The sequence below is a fragment of the Aegilops tauschii genome, chromosome 1, assembly GCF_002575655.3.
Source record: "Aegilops tauschii subsp. strangulata cultivar AL8/78 chromosome 1, Aet v6.0, whole genome shotgun sequence".
NCBI lineage: Eukaryota > Viridiplantae > Streptophyta > Magnoliopsida > Poales > Poaceae > Aegilops > Aegilops tauschii.
In genome coordinates, this window is record NC_053035.3 from 56988079 (window position 1) to 57010906 (window position 22828).

At 48.3% G+C, this 22828-nt stretch overlaps 2 protein-coding genes across 2 annotated transcripts; both read right to left on the minus strand.

Annotated features, from left to right (window-relative positions):
• Positions 1-1475: 1475 nt before the first annotated feature.
• Positions 1476-3163, minus strand: LOC109734120 (protein RGF1 INDUCIBLE TRANSCRIPTION FACTOR 1). The gene is made up of 2 exons (XM_020293342.4): positions 2993-3163; positions 1476-2448 (listed from the first exon to the last, which is right to left on the minus strand). Exons 1-2 carry the CDS (start codon positions 3050-3052, stop codon positions 1756-1758), a joined length of 753 nt encoding a protein of 250 aa, XP_020148931.1. The 5' UTR covers positions 3053-3163; the 3' UTR covers positions 1476-1755.
• A 2891-nt stretch (positions 3164-6054) lies between these two features.
• Positions 6055-15489, minus strand: LOC109734119 (uncharacterized). Its single transcript, XM_020293341.4, has 5 exons — positions 13491-15489; positions 13082-13400; positions 12176-12967; positions 10482-11648; positions 6055-9564 (listed from the first exon to the last, which is right to left on the minus strand). The coding sequence occupies exons 2-5, from the start codon at positions 13275-13277 to the stop codon at positions 6476-6478; spliced, it is 5244 nt and encodes a 1747-aa protein (XP_020148930.1). The 5' UTR covers positions 13278-13400; positions 13491-15489; the 3' UTR covers positions 6055-6475.
• Between the last annotated feature and the right edge of the window lie 7339 nt (positions 15490-22828).

The window sequence follows — 22828 nt, forward strand, 5'->3', positions numbered from 1 at the left end:
ATTGCCACGGGAAAGGAAAATAGATGTGGGGCCTGTGGAATAAAATGTGCAAACATGTTGCGGTTGTTGCCTGCATTATCCCTTAAGAAGATATTTTTCTTTTTCTTTTTGGGCAGGCTAATGGTTGAAGAAAAAGCTCTTGCGCAAGTAAACAATGTATCTCCATGTGTGTACTCTTTTGCTGAAAGTTGCACGAAGAGAAAAAAAAACTGCTTTACTTAACGAAGATGATCTCAGTCGACCTGCTGGTGTTCGAACAGGGGAACATCTTAGATCCTGCTCTGAAGCAGAGCATTGCAGACAGATGCACCACCTATGCAAATTCACATCAAAGTATCTCAATTCCATTTAACTCAACCCATGATCGAAGGAAGAACTAGATCAAAGCATGATCAGTACTAGTAATAATCAGAGCAAAAGGATTCGAATTTCATATTAGCAATATAATTGGCAAAATGGCAGCATCAATATCAATCAACAGCATCTGGGCATCCATATCAAGGAATTTGAAGATGCCTCAAAGCATAGTTTAGCACACACAAAAAAACACGGTCACGAAGCATATAGCTGAATTCAATTAGCAAGCATGCTCCCATCCCCAATCCCCCCATCTTGCCGCCGGCAACCATATTTACAGACAGATCAACTGCAGCTAGCAGCAACAAGACTCAAAAGCCACCACAAAACTATTCCATTGTTACCTGGCTGGTCATACTATTAGACTAGTTTCTCATGTCCTCCAAAATTTTCTCAGGACATCATCAAAAAAGTTAACAACATTACCAGAAGTCGAAGACTAGAAGTTGCAGAGCAGGATCATCTGCATAACTTAGCTGCAGAAGATTTTCAGTCCTAATGATGGCAAAGGCTACTCAGTAATCTCTTCTCCCTGTCAAAACTTCACTGCAACCTTGTAGTAGTCAGACGACGAGGTTGCCGAACGGTGCCCGGTGCGGGATGCCCTTGCGCCGGTGTGCAGGCTGCGGCGGTGGCGTCAAGGCCTGCTCTTGACGAAGATGATCTCAGTCAAGTGTTCCCAATGTGTGGAAGCAGCAGAAAATCTTAGGTCCTGCTCTTGAAGCAGAGCATTGCAGATAGATGCCCATGTGTTTTTGCACTCAGAAACCAAATATACCACCTATGCAAATTCATATCAAAGTATCGCTGTTTCATTTAACTCAACCCATGATCAAAGGAAGAACTAGATCAAAGCATGATCAGTACAAGTAATAATCAGAGAAAAAGGAGTCAGATTTCATATTAGCAACATAATTGGCAAAATGGCAGCATCAATATCAATCAACAGCATCTGGGGATTTGCACAGTAAAACGGCGGCATCCGTATCAAGGAATTTGTAGATGCCTCAAAGCATAGTTTAGCAAAAAAAAAAAAACAGTCAGGAAGCACATAGCTGAATTCAATTAGCAAGCATGCTCCCATCCCCAATCCCCCCATCTTGCAGCCTGCAACCATATTTACACACAGATCAGCTGCAACTAGCAGCAATCAAGACTCAAAACTATTCCATTGTTACCTGGCTGGTCATACTATTAGACTAGTTTCTCATGACATCCAAAAAATTCTCAGGACATCTACCAAAAAGTTAAGAACAATTACCAGAAGTTGAAGACTAGAAGTAGCAGAGCAGGATCATCTGCATAACTTAGCTGCAGAAGATTTTCTGTCCTAATGATGGCAAAGGCTACTAGTAATCTCTTCTCCCTGTCAAAACTTCACTGCAACCCTGGCTGGAGTCAGACGGCGAGGTTGCCGAACGGTGCCCGGTGCGGGATGCCCTTGCGCCGGTGTGCAGGCTGCGGCGGCGGTGGTGGCGTCGAGGCCTGGTCGGCGGCATTGCGCGGCGGGGAGGGAGGCGAGGAGGAGGCGTTGCCGTCGTGGCGGCAGCCGGGGAACTTGCAGCTGAGCGAGCAGAAGCGGAAGGCCTCGAGCAGGCCGCGGCCGCAGCCGCACTGGTTGACGAAGCTCCAGGCGCTGCGGGCGTGCCTCTGCTGCGGGCCGCGCTCCCTGAGGAAGACGACGCGCGCGCCGTTGATGACGTAGGTCTGCACGCCGTCCACGTCCAGGAGCCCCCGCACGTCCGCCACGATGAGCACGCTGCTGTAGGTGGAGCGGCGGACCCGGATGACGTGGTGGCCGCGGTGGCCCTGGTCGGCGCACAGCGAGCAGAGCGCGCCGGCGACGTCGGCGCAGTCGAGGCAGAACATGGCGCGCACGCCGCCGCGGCGCGAGTCAGGGTGCGTCTTGCACGGCGTGTAGAACCGCGCCGACATCATGGGGCGCAGCCACCGGGGCCACCGCTCGCCGTCCGCGGACACCACCTGCTCCTGCTCCTCCGCCTCCGCAGACTCCTCGACCTCCTCCTCCTCCACCTCCGCAGACTTCTCGTCCTCCTCAACCTCCTCCTCCGGCTCAGGGCCGTCATCATCCTGCAGACGACAACAGCAAGATTGGTCAGAGAGATTGCCCTCCTTGAAAATGGAAATCACCAGGGAATGACCATGCACGCAACGTGTTCGTCCGTGGGAATCCGCCGAAGGAGAAGCAATTACGAACAGATTAACCACCCGGCCAGGATTTCATTTCGTTCATTCCGAACCAACGCAACCAAATGCGATACTACCTACCCATGAAAAAACGCAAGAACGAAAATCGAACCCCTGGAAGGGGTGGGTGAGGACAAACGAGGGTTTTTGAAGGAGAGGGAAAAAAACACCGATCTTTCCGAGATGGCGAGATCGATCTTCCGTCCATCGCCATTTCACTGCCCCCAGGATACACCCAACAGCCTCGACACCAGCAATCCGCCCAATGCAGCAGTAACGCACGGAAAATGAAGGAGGAGGGTGACAGATCAAGAAACGGTTTCGTTCTTCCCTGGAGTGGAGCACGGGGAATCAAGAACGCGGAGCACATGGGGGAGAGGAGCGAGGACGAAATGGGGAATGGCGTGGCGGGAGGGTAGGGTTTTACCATGCTGCGGCGGTCCTTGGGGAGGAGCTCCTTGCAGGGGGAGTCGTGGTCGATCGCCATGGCGGCTGGGCGTGACACGCGCCGCGCGGCGAGGGCGGAGGAAAAGGTGGGGCGCCGCGGTGGGAATCCAAGAGCCCGGCGGGTTGGTGGGTTGGGTGGACTCCGGAAGGAGAGGCGGCTCGGCTGGCTGACTTGTCTCTACAGGAAGTGATGGGCTGGGCTTGTATTGATGGGCTCACTCTTTCTTGAGTGGACCAGGGGCGGCAGTGTGAGCGAAACTTGATGCCGCCTCTAGCCCTTCAAAACATCACAAGTTAGGATAATGTTGTTGAAGGAATGATTGGGTGGTCGTCCAGAAGATGATGAAGAACATATCGCCATCCAGAAAAGAAGGCGATGAAAAGGGTTGGACGACCACCCCAGGTCTAGTTATGCGTGCGTGGCTAAGAGCAGAGGTGGGCAACAACATACCACTGTTGCACAAAAAGGGGGAGATAAGAACAACTCTAGCAAAGTCGTGTATGACCCAGATCAACATAATAACTGTTAATATAGTGACTTTTGGCCAGAATTACACTCTAGCAGTGTCGCCATATGGGTGTCGATCGGCATAGTTTATGAAGCTCGCTAAATAAACGACTTCGTAGCCTCCATATTTGAAGGTTGGGGAGGCCAACATGGAGCTCGCTTCATATACCAACCGCCAATGTAGGAGGAAAGTTCCAGATTCTAATTCCTCGTGCCATGGCCGTGTTTGAAGCGCGACGCCGCTCATACACGCATCTCCATGTCCTGCTTAACAACTGGTGAATGGATCGACATTACCAGTAGCCACCGAGCCATGGCGCCAACCTCCCCCCCCCCTTCGGATGGCCACGCGGCTTCATCCCCGGCTATAAAGCATGTCAGCAAAGTGTCCCCATCACAGAAGCTCTGCCTCCTCCTTGCCTACCATCTCCTCCTCTCTCAGCGACAATGTCGTCATGTTGGAACGCAGCCTACTGGCTGAACACAACGGCAGAGCAAAAGCGGCTGCAGATCTGGCGATCGCGAGGCAGCCAGGCCTCTTGTCTGGGTGGAGGAGGAGGAGAAGGACGTTGTCCCCGTCGACCCAGACGCGCCCTCATCCGGGGGAATGACGTCGTCCCCGTAGTGGCATAGCTGGAGCCGAAGGCAAAGCCTGAGGACCCAATCGATGTTGTGCTCGAGATCACCGCCCTCCAAGCTTGTAACGAGGCGCAAATCATCCATGAGTACGGCTCCACACTCACCTATGAGGAGGATGTGCGGCAGCTCACGACTGTCGCTCGTGAGTCCGACCCTACACGAGGACATCTTGTCCGCAAAGGAGGACGAGTGGCAACGCCAACATGGAGGACTTCGACGAAGGCGATGACTAGACGGCGCCAGCCACCTAGTAGGTAGCAATGTCGTTCGAATAGCGCTATGTATCAGCAATACATCACAGGTGACCGAAGTTTCGAGGTATGATCAAGACTCGACAGGTGCTACCTTATAACTGAATTTGGAACCCTTGCATCGAGTCAGTTGTCATGGCAAGTAGGCACGCCATGTGAGGAAGCCATGGGGTGGCGGCAGGGATGGCGCTAGGGGTATTCTTGAGTCTTCATGTGAATACCCATGTGAATACCCATATTCGAAAAACAAAAATGATTTTGGCAAAATGAATACACAGGAATACCCAGTTGCAAATTCCTGGAGCCGCCACTGTGGCGGTGGGTCCATTTCAGCAGTGAGCAGGGCATCCCATGCAGCAGGGACGACAGGAGAGGAGACGTCATGGTGCGGAGAAGAAGGAAAGGAATTTTTTTTCTAAGAATAGTTCACGACCGCTTAAAAATGAGGTAGTGGGGCAGCAGATAAGGGTTCGGTTAGGTGCGGTTAACTCCTCAAAACACAAAATTCGGAGGAGCTAACAGTTTTTAAGTAATCATCGGCTAGGTGTGGTTAACTCCTCAAAACAGAAAATTTGGAGGAGCCAACAGTTTTTAACGGCTACTCAGTATAAAGTTGGGTCATCTATTTTGAAACGGAGGGAGTAGGTGTGGTTAACTCCTCAAAACAGAAAAATTGGAGCCAACAGCATTTAAGGAATCACCTAGAGACGTGTAATTAATAATAATATCTCGCCTTGCAAATATACTGGTTTCTTGGGGGTGAAGCTAGCAAGCACATGATGTGCCTGCCATTCCTGGCAAACCATATGACCCTACACAAGACGCTGCGTTCGTCCTCGTGTGACAGACTGCCGGACTGCTGAGACGCGCTGTTCACCTCCGGTGTCAAACAGAGAGGCGGGACCTATTTAATAAGCAGCAGCACAGTCGGAAGCGTCACAGTGACCCAGTAACTGCTCTTGCTGCAAACAATGGCTCAGGGCACACCCCTCACTCTCTATGCCTTGCCCATCATTCACGCCGCTCATCTCTTCGCCTCCCCTACGTTGCCTCCGTAGGCTCATCATGCAGATTATCTGAGATGACCTCGTCTGGCATAATCACCATCACTTCTTCTCGGTCTCATCTCTCACGAGTACTTCTTCGTGGTCAAAGCACCACGCCGGAGTCCAGGAACAGCAGCTCGTGGAAAAGAAACACCGGCCGTCCGGGAAGGAAGGCAAAGACACCCGTCCAGAGCCAGCAAGGGAGCAGAAGATGCTCCGCGATGGATCAGAAACTGGAAAGCACGCTGCCATTCATTAACCCCACGCCCAGAGTTGAGCCTCACACGGTTCATACCAGCAGCGCAAAACCATCAGAAATTCAGAACTTAGGCGGATGCCAGCCAACAACACTTCATCACCTCAAAATATTACGATGCACAAACCGTTTTAACCCACTACAAAATAGCATTCCATGCGGCGTGCGCCCCTCCGTCCGCAGCCGACGCCGATCATGCCCGACATGACAGCAAAGTGAGCACATTGCATTTCCCTGCAGGCAGGAGCTGGTTAAAGTGACAAAAGAATAAAATGCTAAATTTACACAACAATCATGATGATCAGAAACACAAAAGCAAGAGAAGCACACAGCAAGGCACCATTTAACCAAAACTCCAGCAGGAAGAGGAAGCTGCTGAGTTGAGCATCATCAACATTACCATATTACAATCATCTGTCTGTGAGGTTTCTGCATTGCATAATAAAAACCGGATACATAAATAACAAAGCCCTACCCGACAAACCGCCTTTGTCGCCTCTACCAAACCTACAGCCACTGCGGGCAACATCCAAAAAAAGAACTAGATTAAGTATGACGACGGAGCTGCAGAAAAGAGTTAATCCCACGACAAAAGAAAGCCCTACGACGACGATATGGACAGGAAAGCCATTCGCTTTCCCTGCTGTTGTTTTTAGTTCCTTCCATCCCAAGTTACAAAAACTAAATATGGTACAGGGAGAGAGAGCAAAAGAAAAGCATGCACTACTTGCCCGCCTAATGCTACTACTGGTGGCTGCTGCTGCTACCTGTTTCCTATGTCTTTCCAGGGGTGGTCGGCGTCCTTGCCCAGGAACTTCGAGCTCGAGCCGTACTGCGCCTTGAGGGCCGCCACCGGGTCCGACACGGGGCTCACGAGGATGCCAGCGCCCCCGAGCCGCGCGGCTTTCCCGGGCTGCTGCTGCTGCTGGAACCCTGAGATAAGCTCTATTCCGTTCCTCTTCTGGAGGTCGGCGTAGCTTTCCAGCCGCTTCGGATCTGATGGAAGCTGCTGCCGCAAAGGCTGTTGGTACTCCGCAAATACACCCAGTGTGCCATTTTTAGCCGAGTAAAATGGCACGCTGGCCAATGATGATCTCTGGCACTTCGCCACCCTGAACAAAGACGACTCGGGCTGTGCTGTGCTCCCATCCAGGTGAGTGTAGCTCCTCACCACTCGCTCGTCCTGCCCAAAGTGGGCAGTATTCGTGGGCCTAGATGAATAAACCATGCGATCCATTCCACTGCCCAACAATCCTGCTGCTGTCGTTGGCGGGGGAGGCTTGCTTCTAGTTGCATTCGATGATGAGCCAGAACTTTGCAAGGATGATTGATGGCTCAGAATTTTCCCAAATAACTTGACATCACCGGGGCGCTTCACCTGATCACAACTCTCAGTGCTTGCCTTGTGGGAACAGGGCTTCAACTGACCTTCCCGTAATTCTTTGCTGCTCCCATTCATCAGAAACCCAGCAGATGAGCTTGAAAGACCTGAGCTGCCCGACCTGCCATTCTGGTATTTGGTTATTGTGAACTGATCCGGATGAGAAATTCCCACACTGCCACTTACAGTGCTATCAGAAAAAGCAGGTATATCAACTGCCAGATGATGATTCCGTCTGTGCTGCAAGTACCCATCAATATTGCGGAACAGAACATCATGCTGGCTCCGAGATTGTTCATTAAATACTGGGAACTTGTTCATGTCCTTGGGCCCTGGAGTATTGCTGACTCTGTTGGCATGATCACCAAAATTTGGTGAAGTTATGGAGGCTATGCCCTCAAAACGAATTGAGGTAGGATCAGGAAGGTCAGAACTAAACTGAACAGGCATCAAATCCTTTGGAGTAAGAGGGGTAACCTGTGATTTTGGCTTTGCTGGGAGCAGATCTGTTGGCACACTTTGCTGATAACTCGAAGTAAATGCAGGCCTAATACAGGAAACACCAGCCATGTCCGGGAAATGGGCGACATTTTCCTTGCTGCCACTTTCTCCAGGTAAGCAAACAGAGGGAGCCAAATTTCCAGCTTTCACGTGTGCACTCTCAGGTGCATGTTTTGAAGGTCCTTCGATACTGGATACCTTACTAGACTGTTCCCCAGGTAAGCAAACAGAGAGAGTCAAGTTTCCAGCCTTCATGTGTGCACTCAAAGGTGCTTGTTGCGAAGGTCTTTCCACACTGGATTCCTTGGTGCAAATCCCTTCATACACATTGCTCGACTGGATGACTCCAGGTAAGAAAACCGGCGTGGTTAAATTTCCAGCGCTGCTGGGTGCACAACTCTCGGGAGCATGTTCCCTGCTGGATACCTGAGTGCAAATCTTTTCAGACGCCTTGCTCGGCTCAATAACTTCAACATTGTGCAGACTGGAGCTGATTTCCAGGTGTGCTCCCACAGACTGCTCAGTTGAAGAGGCCATGGCTCCGTTGCCATGCACACTCACTTGGTTACTGTGCTCTCTGTTCTCCATACTCCCTGTGCTCTCAGAAGAATTGATATCGATAGGAGCACATGAAGGTGTTGACTGATGAGTGGCTTCACTTGACTGTCCATGATGAACAGGAATGTTACAATTATTAGTATCCTCTGCCTTGATCTCACCTTCCTCAAATGTTAGGTCCACAATATCTGGCCCATCTGATCTATCAGTTTCTGACTGTTTAAAGGTGATACCAGATAGAAGATGCCCCTGAAGGGTTTTATCAGCAGAAGGACAAACTTCCATCTCCATTTCCACAGGAGACTGTGTGCTACAAATAGGAGAATCCATCTCAGCAGCACATGCCTCGTCAGTATCACTCCTACCTCCACTGGCATCACCTGTCGGCAAACCAGTATCGGTAGTCTGCTGATAGATCAAATCCAAACCAAGTGAAATGCGAGCCTTGCTGAAAAATACCTTGCACTGCTCATATGACTTGCTCTTCACATAAGAGGAGATTCGAGCAAAATCCTTCCCATGGTTATTCAGAGCTTCAATGAACAGTGACTTCTCATTGTCGTTCCAATCAACTGAGTCAACTTCGCATTCCTGGTCTGAGAGATCATCTTCCTCATCAAAGCTCTTGTCTGCCTCTGGAGTTGCTATAAGATACTCCATTCTTGTGGCACCTATCTTTTGGCCATGATCAGCAGAACTGGTAATGCATGAGCCCATTCCTTCAGGGGAGAGAGTTCCACATATGCCTGCCAAGACATCAGCAGCTACAGATTCCCTCTCATGCAGAGATACATTAGCAATGCCATCCTTATCAAAAGATCCTTTGGCCACAGCCGAAACATCAGACCTACAAGAAGTCCGAATAATAGACTTTTCAGTATCTTTCTCCACTCTGTTTGCATAATCAAGACCATGGGCAGCCACGACTGATGCAGCATTTCCAAGCATATCAAGAGATGCAGCATTCTCAGGATTCCATTTCTTTCCAGATTTTGTTCCTAGGTAATTGCCGGTGGGTTGTTGCTGCCGAAGATCCAGAAGTTTCTTAACTTCTCGGAAACTGTCAGATTTATGGTGCTTGTAGTAGAACTCAACACAATCAGCCGTTGTCTTGTGCTGTAGAAAATTGGAGATTTTAGAGAAATTCTTGCCAAATGAAGCAAGCATCTGCATAAAAACTTCCTTCTCTTCATGGGTCCATGGATTTATCACTGACCGCTCCTTCTCAACTGAAACAGGATCCTCAATCAAACCATTCTTGCTGACAAAGCTAGCACTTTCTTTCTCTTTTTCATCTATAATTAATGCTGGCATTTTCAAGTAATTTCTGCAGCGCTTAAACTGAAATTCTGTGAACATCTTGTTTGCAACATCTGATATTTCTGTGGTAGGAAACGTACTCAGATTACCAGCTGTAAACAAAAAGAACACCAAGTCAAATAGTGCTCAAATACAAATGGTATGAAATTGCATGCATACCATAGATACACATAAGTAAATAACACAAATGTGGTGAGTAAATGCATAAGAGCAGTAAAGGCGGATAGAAGACAAGATAGTTGCAAACAGAAGTATATTCAAGGGCACATCAAAGACATGCAAAGGTAGTGCAAAGAGAAAAGAAAGCAGAACATTGCAATACTTGTAAAACATATCCCTTTATGTCTATCATCACGCCATAAAGTATCAATCTGAATTCACTAAGGCATCCTTTATACAGACATTAAGGCAATAAGGCCTACTGCAGTAACTTCATAGGAGGTAGCCAAAAGTATAATAATATGTTCTAAAACCAACTTATCCATGTGTAGATATCAAGGGGGGAAAAGGCTAAAGTATATGATCTAAATCCAACTACTCCATGTGTAGATTTCAAGAAATTATTCCATACATAGCAGATTTGCAATTTTGTGTATCTGATAAAGACAGAATGATAGGTACTAGTTACATTTTGATGACAGCTGGTGTCATCGGTTTCTAGGAATGACTCTTTTCCAAGAATTCCCATACGTCCAAGGGACTAAATCTGTGACATATTATCAAATATCATCGTCCACAACTTTTTATGCATGAATTGCTTTTCTTTGAAGTGCCACAGAAAAATGTGCGGCAGCTTCAACAGCAGGAAGGCAGGGTATATATTAGCATAATACCAAAACATTCAGAGGATGTTCCCTTATAACTTATCTATCATAGCACATTTATTTGATTGACGGCTAAACACCACACAGAACTTTTGAAAGGTCAAAAAAGCACCGTTGAAACTATATTTTCTACAAGTAAATAATGGGATAATATGTACTATGAATAAGTAGAGGGAAATACTGACCGGGCATGCCCAATCGAGAGCGATTAGACGAGCGTTGCCTCTGAGATCCACTCTGTGATGCACGGTTGCTCTGATCAGTGCGTTTATTAGACTTTGGGCGCTGCTTTCTTACAGAGAGGAGCCGCACATCCTCTTTCCATAGGTGTCGCAGCACCTTGAACTTGAAGGTAAGTGCTTGCTCTTTGAATCTTAGTCTATTTTTATGCATGCAAAGCTTCTTTCTGACACTCAGGTCATTCTTCATTTGACTAGATAAACCAAGACATGGTTGACCAGCAGGCAAAGGTTTGAAAACCAGTTCATTAAATTCTTTTGCTATATCATTGTTCACAGCAATAATTGAAGGGATTAAATTACGGTTGTCATTATGGTGTGAGCACTGCCTGGTTGATAAGGCATTGCTGCCATCTGCTTTCATGGAACTAACATTATCATGGGACAAACTAGGCTCCTGCCTCGGACAGTGGGCATCAATTTGAGAACCAGTTCCTTCAGAGGGCTTCAATGGGGCCACATCTGCAGCTACAGCAACCTGAGCTTCAGCAACAACTCCAGGACATGCAACACTCTCTCCCGATGAGACTGCTGTTACACCGCGAACAGGAGCTGTCACAACATCCATCAAGTCTACACCGTTAGCATCAGCTTCCTGCTCCACAGAAAGCTTGCAAGGAGTGAGCACCCCTTGTTCTTTAGGGGAAGATGATGTTCCACAGATCTCAGGCTTGGCTAGAACTTTTGATGTCTCAGGCTTGGCTAGAACTTTTGATGTTGCAGGCTTGGCTAGAATTTTTGATGTCCCACTAGAAGGTGAAGGATTTTGTGCATCTTCAAGAGCCTTGTTTTCTGATTCAGTGCTCACAGATTTAAGTTCACATTCCAATGAATCAATCTCAAGCTCGGTCTTCTCAAGCTCCCTGGCTATGTTTTCTTTCAGTAGCAATAACTTACTACTATTTGTCAGTCTTCTCGAATCACCAGAACAAGAATCTTCATGTTGAAGTAGTTCAGCAAGGACATTGGCAAGGGAGCCAATGCGATCACCATCAAGTTGACCTAACTTAATGGGGATTTCATCATTATAAGCCTGGACCTCCGCCCCGGGGATATCTTTATTGGACACTGTGACTGTATTTGTCGTCAGTTCACAGGATTTATCTTCAGGCACTGCAGTTAAACGTGGAGGTAACAGTCAGTTTTCAAGACATTTGATCTGCATGGTCTCTCCCGGCTCAGTTCCATTATAAACATGAACAAAGTATCTTAACGTAGCATGACAAAATGAAGATGTTGAAGACCAGCAATTAATGTACTGTCGCAACAATATAAATCTAACAGGAAGGTGTCTATTAGTGGATGGAAGGGACATACTGTGGATATGGTGAATGCAAAACCAAGGGTAAAAGATGTATTGTGGAGGACCATTTGTTTTTTTGTTTTGTGTGCGTGTGGGGGGAGGGGGGGGGGGGGGGGGGGGGATCGAGCAAGATGAATGAAGTACATATGCTATCTCATGGGCACATATATGAAGTTCAAGCAGAGCATTGTTTTCAAATAAACTATACTTTTTCCATTCATTCCTAACAGAACTGATTTATCAACAGCATATTGACCTAGATTAAAACAGGAATCAAATTCACATGGAAAACAACTGGGATAAACCAAGGAAAAGAAGGTCAAAACGGGTTGCATACCAGGAGAACTAGATGGAGGTGCAGATGGTGCTGCCGGTGCCGCCACTGGAGATGCACAAAGTGCAGGTGCAGATGGTTGTGCAGCCGGTGCGGCCACTGGAGATGCACAAAGTGCAGGTGCAGGTGCGCCTTCAACTTCCTTCTGTTCAACGCCGCCAGGGCTCCCTTCAGCAACAGGTTCAGCAGATTCTGAAGAACCAGGCACCTTCTGCTTCTCATATTTGGCCAAGCCTTGCCCCCATCCAAGCCGGGGCTTCTTCCTGGGTGTCTCCTCCTCAGCCGACTGTGAATCTGCCACAGCCGCAGACTGCGATGGGGCGTTCTTCTCTGAAGCCGCCCCTGCAGTAGCGCTCTGACGAGCTGACAAAGGTCCAGCGCCAGCTGCGTCTGCAGCGTCAGATCTGCTCTCCCTCCGGCGCAGCGGCCGCCAAGGAGTCGCACGGGGTTGGTGTTCTTTATCCTCCCTGTCAGCCCTATCACTGGGAGGGTCGTAACAGATCGGCACAGCAACTGACCTCAGAGGAGACCTCCTCAGCGGTGGGGGAGGCGGGGGCTCCTGGTGGCCTCTTGGGAAGTCGCCTCCGTAGCTCCTAAACGGAGACCTCCGGTAGGATCCCCGCAAGTCACGGCCGTCCCTCCGGCCGCCGCCGCCACCATAGCGGCTGAAACCCTTGTAGCCGGCGGGAGGGTCCTCCTCCAGCCAGTAGCGGTCGGAGCGCGAGGGCGTGTAGCCCAGCGGCTCGTCAGGGTAGGAGCGGTCATAGGCGCCGGCGCCCTGCCTGTAATAGCCCTCTGAAACAGCAGAAAGGGTGGGGGGAATCAGCGGGGCAGGAGGAGAGGCGTTGCGGCACGGCAGCGGAGGTGGCGGCCGCATCAGATCTGAGGGCCTGGGGGGCGGAAACCTACCTGAGGAGGCCGAAGACGCGGTCCTGCGGGGCGAGGGCCGGGCGTGGTCGCGCAGGGGCGGCGGCGGGTGGTACGGGGAGTCCCTCCAGCGCGGCGTGGTGGGGGGCGCCGGCAGGAGGGGGTCCCCGGCGGCCGCGTCGTGCCTGCGCCCGTCCCTGTAGAGGAACTCCCTCCGATCCGGCGGAGGCGGAGGCATCCACGGCGTCGTTGCGGTCGTCGTTCCAGCGGCGCGTATCCCCAGCTCCGGCGGGCGCCGCAAATCACATACGCCCGGCAGAGCAGAGCCCGCAGCGTCGCCGGCCTCCTATCCAGGAGCAACCTGCACGAGGACGGGCACGCAGGTCAGGAAAAAAAAACTCCTGGCCGGAGACGGCCGGCGGCGAGGCGGATTCAGAGGCGGACGACTTACAATCCCGGCGGAGGCGGCGGTCAGCGGGCACCAGAGTTCACCGGGCGTCGGTCCCCGGAGGAGGAGCACCACAAGGAGGCTCCGGGAACGGGGCGGGGCAGGGGAGGAAGGCCGTCGAGGGCCGCCCGCTGGTGTGGAGGCGGCGGAGGGGAGATGCGAACCGTAGCGGAGGCCCGGCGCCCGGAGTCCCACGAGCAGGGAGGCGGGGGCGGGCGGGCAGGGCGGGGTGTGATCTGCGTGGGCGGGCCGGAGGAGGCGCGGCGGTGGTGGAGGCGGGCGGGAGGGAGAGAGAGAGGGGGGAGGAGGTGGGGGGAAGAAAGAGAAGAGAGAAAGAGAGAGAGGCGGAAGGGAAGGGAAGGGAACGGAGGCTGTGGCAACGTGAGCCGATAAAGCGGACGCAGCCGGGACTTAACCCCATTTGATTCGCACCCCACCTCGCGTCCGCGTGCCCCACCCCACCCCGCCCCGCCCTACCCCAGAGAGGGGGGGGGAGAGGGGAGAAAACAAATCTTTTTTTCCCCAGGCCGGGAAAATCTTTTTTTATTGGCTTGCTCCACTAATTTATTGCACGGGGGAGAGGGAGAAAAAAAAAGGGTGAAAAGGAAAGGATAAACGAGGGAGAGCGGAAGGCAGTCTGCGACGCAAGCAACTGGCCTGGTGCCAGCCGGGCGTGAGCGGGGTTACCTCGCCTGCCCCTGCCCAGCCTCGGGATTTACGGGGGCTGCCACCGGCCCCGCGTGGGCCCCGGCTGGCAGTGGCAGCGGCCGTGACCGCCACGGGCTCCCACCGCACCGCAGGCGCAGCAGTCCAGATCGGGGACGACGCCGACGCCATCGGCATCGGCATCTCTCCCGGCGCGTCTCCACCGCGGTGGTCGCCGGCGACGAGAGGCGAGCGATCCGGGTCCCCCGCCGGCGAGGCCGCGGCCGATCTCCGCGTGCATTAGCGAGCGAGCGAGCCGGAGCAGATCGATCGGAGTTGAGGGGGGAGAGAGCGAGCCGGAGCAGATCGATCGGAGCTGAGGGGAGTAGCAGGCGGTCGATGGATGGACGGATGGAGTCTGGTCTGGTTAGGCAGCGGTGGTGAAGCTCGGCGAGAGAGAGTGAGGGAGATGGACACCGCGGGCGAAGAAGCATCGGCCATGTTTACCGAGAAATTTCCACCGCCGTGACAGGGGAGGAGCAGGATCAGGGTGGATCTGGACGCTCGGTTCGGCGACGGACGGCTAAGATGAGGCCCCTGGCTGGGGAAGAAAGGAACAAACCCGGGGCCGGTTGGGGTGGCGTAGCAACGTAGGCAGCGCTGCGAGCAAAGCGAGGGATGGGATATTTGGTAACGGAGGCGATCCGGGGGTAGGTTCTGACGACGGATCGGGCTTTGCGGCGAGATTAGGAGATTTTCTTTTTCTTTCCGTGTGTTGGTGGTTGATGGACGTGGTTTTCGTGGGCCCCGCCGCCTTGATGGTGTACTCGCTCTGCTCTGGGCCTGGAACGTTCTACTGCTCATTGGAAATAGTAATATTCGCATTTTCCTGAAAATTATTCTCGTGGGGTTGTTTGGGAGCACGTAGTGTTCCACATGAACAAGTTCAATTCTCCTAAGAAGGATTTGGAGAGATCTATATGTTCATTCATACGGAGTCTACTCGGTGAGGGATGGATGGACAAATGTGCAGGGATATGGAATGTACACGGTGTTCCACTGTTGAAAATTTGCTTACTTTTTTGGCCCTAGGGAGTAGAAAATAGAGGAGCTGTTTGGATCGTGACTATGTGTTGCCTTGTGTCGTCACATTATTTTTGCCACGCTTGCTTAACTTAGGTTGCTCAAATTGTTAGTCATACTTTGGCTTGCCTAAGAAAATCTTGCCACACTTTTTATGTTGGGTTCACTGCTTATAAAAAGTCTTGCCTTAGGTGTGGCTAGAGCCAAACATCCACCTAACTTGGTCAAACTTGCCTAAGATGAGGTGTGGCAATATGTGGCTGGAAACCAAACAGCCCCATAGTAATATTGTCACAGTCCTTTCTTTTTTTCTCGAATACGCACGAGTGTGCGTATCATCATATATTAACAAATGAAGGGGGGAAGAGCCCCTCCACCAATGGTTTACTAGCTATGATTACAAAGCGAATCACACCCCACTCCATGCTCTAAAAACTACAGGACTACTCGCCCTGCACCCACTGTATTGCTGCCTACGAAGAGAGCCTCCAATGGTCCCTCTCCTCGCAGCAGTCCCGCTTGTTGCCATACTTCTCGCTCGTAATCCGACGGGGTACCTCTCTCAGCCATGGTGATCCCCCATCAAACACATATGGCCTTTCGATGTTTCCACAGCTCCCACATGGCTAGTAGACATACGGTGCGCACCATCTTCGTGCGACGTCCTTGTTGTTCATGCCTAGCGCACCTTTTCGAGAGTGATTCCCTCACACGTGGATCGCCTTGCACCACACCCAACGCCTGGAGGATCCTGGCCCGTAGATCCCGTGCAAAGATGCAATGCAGGTGTAGATGGTCAATTGTCTCCTCATGTTGGTCGTAAAATGGGCATGACTCCTTGAAAGCACAAGTGCTCCCTGGGTGATTTTGGTAATTAATGTCAACATATCTCTTGTTGGACTAATACTTTCATCTAGTATATTTCAGATAAGTCCAACAGTGGAGTGGCATGGACAAGAGGATGTGGAACCCCTTCAAGGTGATAAGGACAAAGGACTGGCTCAAGCTCAAAGTTCAGGACTCTACATTTTCTATTTTAGTGATCCAAGATCACATTGAGTCCATAGGAAAAGCCAATACTATTAAGAGGGGATGAGGTGTAGCTTAATGGATTGCTTGCTCAAAGTGCTTAGTGATATGCTCCAAAGCCCTCAACCACTTTCTCACATCCACATATGTCCAAAACCAAAAGTCAAACTCGGCCCCACCGAAACTTTCCATCTGGCGCCATCGAGTTCATTTGACATAGCCACTACGAGAAACCCTAATCAATTCAGTCTCACCGAGATGGGCTTGCAAACTCTGTGTTGCCTATTGCATTAATTTCGGTCTCGCCGAAATATGAAATCGGTACCACCGAGTTTGCTTGGCCAACTCCCTGTTGTGCTTATTACCCAAATCGGTCCCACCGAGTTTGTGTAATCGGTCCAACCGAGATAAGGCTTTACCCTAACCCTAGCACATCGGTCCCACCGAGTTGATCATGTCGGTCCCACCGAAAATCCTAACGTTCATATTTTGAACTAAATCAGTCTGACCGAGTTTTCTGATTCGGTCACACCGAGTTTGGTGATTTGTGTGTAACGATTAGATTTTGTGTGGAGGCTATATATACCCTTCCACCCACTCTTCATTCGTGGAGAGAGCCATCAGAACATGCATACACTTCCAACATACATTTTCTGAGAGAGAACCACCTACACTTGTGTTGAGGTCAAGATATTCCATTCCAACCACATAAATCTTGATCTCTAGCCTTCCCCAAGTTGCTTTCCACTCAAATCATCTTTCTACCAAATCCAACCCTATGAGAGTGAGTTGAGTGTTGGGGAGAGTATCATTTGAAGCACAAGAGCAAGGAGTTCATCATCAACACACCATCTATTACCTTTTGGAGAGTGGTGTCTCCTAGATTGGTTAGGTGTCACTTGGGAGCCTCCGACAAGATTGTGGAGTTGAACCAAGGAGTTTGTAAGGGCAAGGAGATCGACTACTTCGTGAAGATCTACCCTAGTGAGGCAAGTCCTTCGTGGGCGATGGCCATGGTGGGATAGACAAGGTTGCTTCTTCGTGGACCCTTCGTGGGTGGAGCCCTCCGTGGACTCGCGCAACCGTTACCCTTCGTGGGTTGAAGTCTCCATCAACGTGGACGTACGATAGCACCACCTATCGGAACCACGAGAAAAACATCCGTGTCTCCTATTGCGTTTGCACACTCCAAACCCTTCCCTTTACATTCTTGCAAGTTGCATGCTTTACTTTCCGTTGCTCATATACTCTTTGCATGCTTGCTTGAATTGTGATAAGAATGTTTGAACTTGTGCTAAAACTCCACTTCAACTTAAAGAATTTAAAAAACAGCAACTTTTCTTGCTAAGAGTCTATTCACCCCCCTCTAGACACCTCTTCTCGATCCATTCACTCCTGATGCGACAGCCTCTGCGCGCCAACCTATCTGAGGTCCAGCATCGGTTCTTGGCCGCAGGCCAAGCGAAGAACCATCATCTTAATGGGGCTCGTGATTTCCATGCGAATATGGTAGTTGGTCACAGTCCAATATTGTGATAGATATTTGTGATTTTTGCAATACAAAGCAAGAAATATGAGTCAAGATGAGTTGGCGGGGTGCCGACTCGAGTAATTGTGGTGGACAGTATGGCGGTAAAAGGCGACAACGGGTCGTTGCCACATGCACATCGACAATGGTGGTGGCTAGGGGAGATGCGGCTAGATGGGTGCTGGACAGGAGAGCTCATTTTGGAGTTAGGGTTCCATGAGCATGGCCCTATCCTCTTGGCCCAAACACCGGACGGTGTGCCCCTCTTACAAAAGGAAGTTGCTCGACGCAAAAATCTCGACTGGTTAGGTTAGTCATTGGCTAATTGAGTAATCGATCGGCTACCTCTATGAGTCGAGTCGAGACACCTAGTCGACAATCATGTTACGATTGGATGACTGTAACATAACTAGTATCGACTAGCTGCTCGACACATAATCCATGCTAGAAGGTCACAATAATTATTCTAGTGTGATGGAAACTTGAATGTGCATAATATGAAAGTAGTATGATTACCTATACTTGTTCAACTATTTGAGTTATAAAAAGATAGGGTTTTGTGCGTCTTCTTGTGCCAAAAGTTAGTGTGAAGGTTGAGCGTACCTGTATTGTTTCTAGGTTTGTCTTGATCACTTGGAGACTCCAATTATAACTCACTCATTTGTCACTTAGCATGTGTAAGTTGTTTCTACTCTGTCTTTCATGAAAACATGGCTCCTGGTTGAATTATTTGTGGAAGTCTATGTTGGACATCTTTTTTGCAACATAGGCAATTTATTTATGTGGCATATGAAGATTACAGGTTGCAACATATTTTCCCGCTTCAAAACCTAAAGCCTGTATATTTAGTCTGAAGACAAACTTTTAACGTATGATCAAGTTTGAAGAAAATATGTCAACATTTGCAATATCAAATCAGTATTGGTAAATCTGTCCATCGTCAAATGTTTTTATATTGTATTTATTTGTCATTGGTGAGGTTGGCTTCACCCATAAATTGGTTAAATTGTATGCATACCTTTGTCTTGCGTTAATCCACCTAAACTTGATGGCGACATCAATCTTTGCTCCAAGTTGGAAGCCTTCTCCAGGTCACAATCAATTGATGAACACCTCCAGTTTTGTCCATTCATCTAACAATATGGAAAGCCTTTTCATTTAAGCCCATCTTCGCTTGGCCATTATCACAAAATGTACGCGTGCTTCAAGCCTATATTTTTATCAGGGTGAATATCTTGAATTTCCTCTTCGCAACCTCGATGACATGGGTGATTGAAATCATCCTTTCTACACAAGTCCATGGGTGGTACCTGACCTTCAACCACATTTTGTACATATGTTGAGTTAGTTCACAGAGCATAACTAAAATTTGCTTACACCTATAGATTGCTTGGTCTCATGTGACACATTAGTGCTTACCAATTTTGAATGATCAAACATTGTCCTCTTAAGCCCTACCTGGATCTCCTAAGAGCCAATTAATTTTTCTTCTTGAAACACCTAACAAAGCCTTGATTGTCAATATATAAACTCATAAACTCAAACTTCACATTCCTTGAAGATATTTAGTCACTCTCTTGTTTTCTATTGCTTAAGTTCTTGTTTTTACACGTCTTGGCTCATGATCTCTCCAATCATGACCATCTTTCAGTCATACCTTGTATTTTGTTCTGGTTATTTTTAATATTCCCTATAATTTCACCTTCATCATATTTCATTCATCCAGTTAACTCAATCTTGGTATTTTGCATTTCACTCCATGTGTTTATTCTTGATCATAGTAAACTTATCTCTTCACTTTAGTGACATTGATACATACATAGACCTAATAATGTTCATATCTTAAATCCATATGATATTCTTCATGGATTACCTATATAAACATAACTTTGTATATGACTCAACAAAATACTAGTCAACAAAAATTGCTATTCATTATGTAAACTACTAGTAATGTCGAGATGCGCTATTAAATCCCCTAATTAGGTTTCAATGGTTGACAAAACACAAGAATATCTCCCCAAGAGCATGCCAAAAGAACATTCAAAGCTCACCTTGGTCGTTGTGCTCCATGTATTCCTTCACTCATGGGAGCTTCCACTCGTGAGGCTTGTAGACCACAAGGTCTAAAGCATAACCCACCCCCTCCAGCGACCTCTTGACATAACAACCATGCTGGGGAGCCTTGACTAAGTGGTAGGTGGGGCGTTTGTCACTAGATTTTGAGTGTGTTTTGGAAGGTCAATTAGGTCGATATGCCACTAGCCTAAACCCCCATGTGTGACCCATGTCAGACCGGCCAGGAAAGTTTTTTGGATGGTTGAATCATTAATGGAGAGGGAGCAATCTGTCATTAAAGATGGCAGAGGGAGCGCTCTTTCATGTGACATTGCAAAGCTTGGAGCTGTGAAATGTAGGAGATAAGAAACGAGCAAACAATTAGAATCGGTGCAATAAGACACATCTAGATAGTTTACACCATCGTATAATTTGGATGTGAGATGGTAAGTACATTAATGTTTGGAAGAGATGTATAGTAAATCGAGTTGTCACGCACCCGAGGAAAGTTGCTTTCAAAAATGAGGTAAATAAGTCATTTCCAAAAAATAACAAGTGTGACCAAACACTAACACCATATCAGAACTAATCAAGAAATGAAAATGTGATCAATATGTAGAAAATGTGGTACAAGGACATGCAACACACGAGTTTTTTTACCACGACAAGAAAAGGTAAAAATAACCGAATTGCTAGCTTCTAGAGTACTTCACATCTGTCCAAGAACAGACTATCACTCATGCATGGTTACAAGGAAAAGGTCTTAGCAACTTTCTTTTGTGAGTAAGGATGATACGTCAGATTTGTCACATACAATGGGAGATATATCACACAGTGAACATGTTCGCCAATGTCTTAGATCAGTAAAATACATTTTAATGGCATGACTTGATAACTCTACTACACCTACTTCGTCAAAGAAGTTTTGGTCATGTGGGTACACAATATGGACTAATGATTCTCACTTTTTAGTTTGAAAGCCAGTTATGATGATTTTCAGATCCCCTAAAACTTCCCATGCATGAAAGAAACAAAACATATATTCACATTAGCTCATTCATCGAATGAACATGCAAAGCTCACCATAGTCATTGTGATCCATGTATGCCCTCACTCAAGAACATTCCACTTCACACGATTTGCCCACAAGAATTGTAGCATGACTGCACACCCCCTCTGCCGACCTCTTGATGTAGCAATCATGGTGCGGAGGCTCGAGTAAGTGGTGGTTTGGCTGTTTGTCGCTAGATCTAGAGAGTGTTTTGGAAGTTCAATCTTGGCCGCCACTTGCCTAGACTCTTGTGAAACCGGCGTGACCCATGTCGAAAGGGAGCCTACCCCGCCATGGAGTTTTTGCGTAGGGAAGCCTCATTAGGATGGAGAGGGGGTGGAGGAGGATTGCTATTTTATGTGACAAGGTGGAGATTGGGATGCAAAAGGAAAGAGATAAGAAACGGACAAGGATAACCAGCACGACGAGACACGTCTGGATGTTATACACCATTATGTAATACAACTATCGGTTGGTAAGTACATCAATGTCTAGAAGGCGTGTATACTAAATTGAGCCGTTGGATGCCCGACGAAAGGTGCTTTCGAAACGAGTTTAGAAAGGCACCTACCTTGGAATTTTTGATAAATAAGAAGGTAATTAGTATACAAGATGTGGCACACAGACATAGAATACATGAGTGCCGTTCACACAAGAATAAAAATTAAAATCAATCGAATTGCTAGCTTGTACAAGGCTCTTCACATATGTCTTAGATAGTGAAGGTTGATACGACTCCAGCGATCTGTAATATTTGATTGTTTCATGCTATTATATTATTATTTTTATATGCTTTATATGTCATTTTATATTATTTTTATGGGCTAACTTATTAACTTAGCCAGTGTAAGTTCCTGTTTTTTGCCTATTCTTTGTTTCGCAGAAAAACCATACCAAACGAAGTCCAAACACGATGAAACTTTACGGTGATTTTTTTAGACTACAAGAGGTCCTAGAAGCTTCGGGAAGAGACCAGAAGACGTACGAGGGAGCCACAAGCTCACACGACGCCCATGGAGGGGCCTATAAATTCCCTAATATTCCAAAATCCCCGAAGTGATGCCCAAAATGGTTTTATCGTCGCCGCAAGCTCTCTTCTTCCGTGATCCCATCTGGAGGCCTTTTTTGATACTCTGCCAGAGGGGGAAACCATTGGGGAGGCAATCTTCATCAACCTTGTTGCTTCCATGATGATGTCTCGGTAGTTCCTTCTGGACCTACGGGTCCATAGCAGTAGTTAGATGGCCTACAACCAAAGGGCCTATCCATCTCGCGGGGTTGCCTTGATAATTAAGATTGATATAATCGGACAAGAGCTTTGGACGTTTAATGACTACACCTCTTGAATCCCCAGAGATAGGATCTGTGTTACCATATTAAACCCTTCTGTCATTGGTGTTCAGAATAACACTTCATGATCTCCCTGCCCTTAGCCTCTCCGTGGCTTGCTCTCCATAATCCTGGGCACCTGCAGGGATGAAGAACAAACACGAGACAAGAGACATCTATGGAACAATTTTATTTCACACATACGGGATGTTAATTCAAAGCACTCTGATTGATCCCCACAACAAATATAGAGGGTTGCAAGGCTCTTGCCTCAACCCATACCTTACCAAACTACTCACACATGGATATCAGATCACACGAAGAATACATCATGGAAATGGACTGGTTGATAATATGTCGTACAATGAATGCCATGTGTGATGGATGATTACAAGTATGATCTAGTGGAAGAAGAACTATGGTGGTAATGGTGGCTATGGAGATGGAAAAGGCGGCGACTAGGGTTGATGGAGATGGATGACGATGACTCTATTCTGGCTTCCCTCGCGGATGTTCTATTGATATTTCGGCCTCGGACCCTCTATAAAAGTTGTTTAGGTGGACAAGAGGCCTCGGTTTCCACGCCATACAGCCACTCATGTGAGTGGTTGCGGTCGC